At 40.1% G+C, this 6,450-nt stretch overlaps 1 protein-coding gene across 1 annotated transcript in view; it reads left to right on the top strand.

Moving 5' to 3' along the window:
- slc17a8 (solute carrier family 17 member 8) overlaps positions 1-2,429 on the top strand; it is a 12,474-nt gene extending 10,045 nt beyond the window's left edge. Inside the window, exons 11-12 of the mRNA XM_084059671.1 lie at positions 13-140; positions 1,785-2,429. Coding sequence (XP_083915797.1) covers positions 13-140; positions 1,785-2,102 — 446 coding nt within the window. The 3' untranslated portion in view covers positions 2,103-2,429. The remainder of the gene's footprint in view (positions 1-12; positions 141-1,784) is intronic.
- Positions 2,430-6,450: the final 4,021 nt, after the last annotated feature.

The following is a 6,450-nucleotide window of genomic DNA, read 5'->3' as shown; positions in this document are numbered from 1 at the left end:
CTGTATTCACAGGTTTCAATGTCAATCATCTGGATATTGCTCCACGTTATGCCAGCATCTTGATGGGTATCTCCAATGGTGTAGGAACACTGTCTGGAATGGTGTGCCCACTGATTGTTGGAGCCCTTACCAAGCACAAGGTATAGCATGATACAACAAACACTATTTTAGATCCACTGAAAAGGGGCATTTCACCTCAATATTATTTTCACTAGTAAGGCAATGTCAGTTGGTCTACTGGTGGGCCAGTCAGCCAGCATATCACTTTAGTCACAAACAACATAATGAAAACTACTGGCAGGATTGCCATGGAATTTCATTTCCAACTTGGAGGAACCTTAGTGATTTTTGTGTACACATGCCCTTTTCTCTAGCGCCAACCTTAAGGCCTGATTATACTTGCCGCATCCCTGTAGCAGAGATTCTGTGGATAGCCGATGCATACGTAATTCTGTTATATAGTACAATTTGAGGTCTGCAGACATGCGCACGTTCCACACAAGCACAATACACTTGACTAGAAGTGTCTCGCAGATACTTCCACTTCTGCCTGCACACTGACACACTTTCATCTCTTCTGACAGTAACAGCACTTTCCTTCCAAGAATTTAAGCATATTGTGTTGTCTTTCATATGACGACTTATACAGATGCCCTAGTTGTACTCACGCAACCTCTTCTCAAACAGAGCGACCATGTTTTTGTGTGCATCTGCACTGTACTTGTACATTATGTGCGTAAAGTACATGCGATCGTAAAATCTGAGGGGCATGCAGATGTCTGCATGTACATGAGCTGGAAATGGAATTACATCATGATGCCATCATACCCTCGTGCCATGTGCTACAAATTCTAATTTGCATTTCCAATGCAGTGTCTCAAAATTGAATAGGCAAATTGCCATGAAACGTAGTGCTTTCATGCTCCCTAGAGGATGAACACTAACCATTTGAGTGACCCCATGTCAATGTCATTTCTTTTAGCGAGAGTGTAGGGTTCTAAGGATGGCAATGTCGGTCAGTTCAAACTACTTTGGTCCGGTTGAGTATAAGGAGAAGCTCGGCCCCTTGGGGTGGGCGCTTGTAGCGGTTGCTCTGGGATGCCAGTCAGAGAGTCTCAATCTGACAAAATACAAGTTTTAGTTTACAACCAGCAAAACCCACAAGGGACAAGGGACTGATACAGGTATGAAGTATGAACCCCTTAAACGGTCAGTACACACTAAATACAATAACAAGCATAAAACACACACAGCTAAATTCAATGTCCCCTCAATGTATTTATACAAACAGTGACAGGGCTGTGAGGTTGAATTGTACAGTGTACAATTCAACCTCACAGCAGTTATTATTCAACCCAACAGTGTATTCACCCATACAGAAGTTCTGCTCAATCGAGGGACTTTTTGACCCTAAAGGGCCGTCCACACCAAGAACTATAACTATAACTATAAATATATGGGTAGAGATCACACCACAACTATAATGACAACAGTGGTGAACGATATTTATAGTTATTCATTTGGTGTTAATTGGATGTTATTGTCTCCTTAAAGTTTCCCTTTAAACTACACAGACGTTGTATATGTAATATCACATGCCCGAGAGGCTGTAGTGTTAACATCGTAAATGTTTCATGCTATACATTCTCATTAAAGTATGACATACAGTATGTCATGAGGCAGCATACAGTAAGTACATCTGTTATCTGTTATGCGTCAGTAAACATTAACAGGTTTGCCTTTGACAGTAGACTCATTGACTGCAATTCTTCTCCCCAATGCAGACCCGTCTGGAGTGGCAGAATGTGTTTGTGATTGCCTCCATGGTGCATTATTCAGGGGTCATCTTCTATGCTATCTTTGCATCGGGAGAGGAACAGGAATGGGCAGACCCTGAAACCACAAGCGAGGATAAACGTGGAATCCTTGACGAGGATGAGCTGGCTGAAGAATCAGCGATCGGCAGTGAGAGCATCTTGGCACAATCGAAGTCTTACGGAACGGCGGACAATTCTTCTGGACGAAAACGAGGTTTGAAAAATAACGAGGAGGATGGGAACCAGCATTGTGCGAATGGGAATTACCAGGACCAGTACCAGTGATAAGGCCTACAGGGCCAAGAACTTCCCCTTCACATAAACCTAGAGTTATGGCTGAAGGGTTAAAATGTACACCTGTGGAACTGTCAGAGACCATCTGAGAAGAGAACAGCGGTCATGAATTATTTTATAGAGTTTTGTCTGTTCATTAATGTTAATGTGATTACTTGATGCAGAATGGGTCTGTTCAGCCAGACATTCAGAATGACATGCAAGAAGTAAACAAATAGAGAACGAATGGGAAAATGAAGTTGATTATGACCAAGTCACTTTTTCAAAAGGTCCACTATCCCTAACCTACATTGAGATTGTTCAACAGAGAAATATGATCAGAAGAATGATTGATAAAACCAACGTCCCAAGAAAGATGTGCAATGAACATTGTTTACCAAGCTTAAAATTTGTCCTACAAACTGACCATAACCCATCTTTGCAATCTGACTCTGAATGATCTGAATCTGAATCAAAATCGGAATAAATGTGTGTTGATTCCCTTCAACCATGTAAACATTTTTTTAATGTCTTGTGTCAGCTATGCAACGTGAAAACAGATGTGTTTATGAAATGTGACTGGTTTAATTAATGGAGCAGACCACGGTGTTAAAGTGATGCGCCCAATTCTTCATTTTGCTTGTACATATTTGCTACTGTCCAGTAATTCCACTACTTAGCTTGCTCTACATTTCTGAGCAGGTTCTAGTACGAACATCCAGTTTCAACACCACTTCCATCATTGTTATTCATGGTGCTGGGAGACCATTCACAGTAAAATGGACAATTCTGGGATCTGGAAATTGATTTTGCTGTGTTTGGAGGCAAAATGTTGGGTGAATTCAGCACGTTGCCCAATTCAAACAAAAATGACCGATCATGCAAGTGTCTGTTTATAATCTATTTATTATTTTTGCTATTTTTCCTTCCTTCTATAGCAGTTTATGAATGTAAGACAGGTAAAGTAAAGCAGGGAAACGCAGTGAAGCCCCTGTTTAGAAGCATTTACAGTGATGTGTCACTAAAAATGTAATTAATCTGGTGAATTTACAGCCTAGATTTTCAGTACTGTGAAAGAATAGAGAGCAGGTTTTGCACAGGAAATGATTAAACTATTGTTTGGAGAAAACAAAAATATTGATTTGCCATGCACTTTACTTTAACACTTGCCAGTGTATTACATTATTATTTATATTAACATGTATCTTTTAAAAGCATAGATGGCCTCAATGGCTTATTATTCAATAACATGAAAGGAGTTGTTCCTAATCTAATGTTTATTCAAATGTTGATTAAAAAGTTTAATGTGCATACTTCACCAAGAAAGTTAAATTTGTCAGTTGCTTCAGTGGAAAATAAACAGTTTGAAACACCTACGGTACCTGTCAACTGAATGTACTGTAAATACCTGAATCATTATTTCAGCTTGTCACAATATAATAAGACTTAGTTACAGTGAACGTAGGAACACAACAATACCCCACCTCCACACCATTTTTCTCCCCCTGTTTCTTCTATACAGTATGAAAGCTAGAGGCTTGTTATCTGGCAAAACTAGTTGACAAAATCGCCTGTCTTTAACACGGCCTGTTTATGTTGGTGGGCTCAAATTAGATGACTCCACAGACTGCTCTGTTTTCCATCATCCTGTGGTAAACATCCTTTGTCTTATCTGTCTTCTCCCCAAGTTTACTTCATTCTCACATTTGGATATAATTACTAAACATTTTTTAACTTGTGATGATAGTAAACTACAACTGTATCACATCATTGTACTAACAGTATGAGTCTCACATTTAATTGTAGGCCCACGTGTCAAAATGTGAAAGAATCTGCATGACGTGTAGGCCTACCCACAAAATATTCAAGGTTATGGACCTTGTTACTGCCCTTTCCTCAACAGCTTAATTGTCAGACAATATGCCAATGTATTGCTTGTTATTTCCAATTTCAGTAGCTCACTCACACACAATAAAAGCTATTATCAGTCAGTAAACAAAAACATTTAACATGAAGCAGCATTAACCTTAGTGTTGGGCATGCTACTTTAGAAATGTAGCTAGTTGGATAATATAAAAAGTAACTGATGAGCTATACTAAAATATCTCTAAAAATAAGTATAGCTACACTACAAGTTAAAAGTAGCTACATTGAAGCTTCTTTGTACATAATCTGGGTTGGTAATGTGGCTGAGGATGTGATGATACTGATTGATTGAATAAAACATGTATAAAAGATACAAAGGGATGGAGATGGAGAATTCTCTCTTTGATGTAATGGACAAACTGCAGTTAAAACTCATCTGTACTATTTCATGTTGATGTGCCACTGATAAGATATACAGTACCGCCCAACACCAATAAAACTTTTCCAATCGCTAACATGCCATGGCAAAAAAGTAGGACGTAAGAGGAGAGTAGCAGTACATCACTTTTCTAACTGTTGCTGCCGGATGGAGATCTGTCTTTGCTTTTGCTGAGGCCATCACAACCAACCCATTCCCCCCATGTCTCTCAAACACAGACCAGATAGTTCACAAACAGCTGGCAACCAATGGCAAAGGTTCTGTTTATTTCAGAGGCACTGTCTGTTGACTCAGAAGGGCCTCTTTGGATGGAGCAACAACCCATCAATGATTAAGCTCTTGTTTTTGGATACATTAAGATTTATAGACACACAGGAACCATTAAATTGTTAATACATTTCTCATGAAGAGTTCCCTACTAATGTACAGTTGTCTATACTGTATGTGAACGCTCAGCATCATTAATCTGAGGATGTAGGATATAGACTCACAGCTAACTGGATACAATGGGGGGGGGGGGGGTTCAGATCAAGGACCTACATTATAGGCTGTTAAATATCACTCAGTCCTCTTTTTATTTTTTTTAATAAATGTGTACTACAATAACATCAAAATCCTCTAGCGCGTTTTGAAATTGAAAGGTCAACCAGTACAGTGCAGCTGTTGCTGTGATAAGATTCCATATGTAAAACAGTGAGGCAGAATGTTTCCATCCAGTGATATAAAATATAAACCAGAAGACTGATAGCAATGCTCTTGTCCAGTTGGCATGTACTGGTCATGCTATCTGCTTGTGCTAATGACTTGGTGTGATGTGTGTGAGTGTGTGTGATGTTATTGTATGTGGGAGGGATCTCGGGTCTGAGGCTTCATCCTAGATAAAGAGGGATTTTAGGGGAATGACAGCAGAAAGGGGAGGGGATGTCTATGGACAGGAATGGACAGTTTAATTAATAACCACCATCCCTTTCTCCCTGACCCCAACTGGTCTCACATACTCTCACTGGAGGCCAGACAGAAGCAGCTATAGTAGCCTAAATGATCATTAGCAAATATTGATGGTGCTGTAGCTCAACGCGTGGACATCAGAGACAGGCTGGAGACAATTAGGACACACGGGAGACATCATCTAACAGGAGTAAGTATATGACCGAGTGCAAAATATAGCATGTGTCGTAGCGAGAGTCCTATAAGAATTTGTCCTATGTGCCACTGTGGAGAGGGCTTACTAGAATGGTTGTGTAGGCTGGGGTTTAGAACTCCTTGTGGGCTACGGCTCCATCCCGGGGGAAATTAATCGATGTTAATTAAAAAAGAAAAACGGCAGATGAGATTTATAACTGTATAATGGTTCATGTGTGGCACTGTTTTCACGTGGCTTGATTAACCTCCCATGTTCATTGTGGCCTTGTGACTTTTTTTGTCTCACCACAGAGGCCATAGGGAAGGCTTCAAGGGAACTACGTTTCAAATATTTAATATTTTATTTTGTTTGATTCAATTACCTTTATTTGATATAAAGCAGGGTGAGATTGAAGCGTTAAGAAGAAAATCAAAAATGCTGCATGGTATGACAAAGCAATCTGTAACTGTAGCCTATGTGAGTGTGTAATAGCAAAAGACATATTTTAACACCTGTAACAGAGAGCATTGTCTCAGTAACACAGTGTCAGCCAGGGAGGTCTTTTGCACCCAACATTCATCCCCCCCACATGGAAGCGCAGCGTGTTAACATCTCCATGTGGGAGAGAAGAGGCGTCTGTTAACGTAGAAACTAAGTACTACCTGATGTTTAATTACTTTCCAGTGGAGGGAATCCAGACATACAGTACATATGCTTCTACTGCAGCTTCACATAGCTAGACAAATGAGAATTCATATGAAGGAGAGAGAAATGCCATCACTCACACCTCTCACTCATTGTTCAATGTTTCTGTTGCAGAAGTGGACAAAGGCTTTTTTAAATTTCATTATTCAAGTGGACGAAGGCTTGCTGCTGCTTTGCGTCCGATCACGTCTTGTCCATTCTGAGTTGGGCCCCTGCCACCCTCCTGG

The sequence above is a fragment of the Gymnoscopelus microlampas genome, assembly GCF_963454915.1.
Source record: "Gymnoscopelus microlampas genome assembly, chromosome: 6".
NCBI lineage: Eukaryota > Metazoa > Chordata > Actinopteri > Myctophiformes > Myctophidae > Gymnoscopelus > Gymnoscopelus microlampas.
This window is presented reverse-complemented; position numbering and strand designations above follow the sequence as displayed.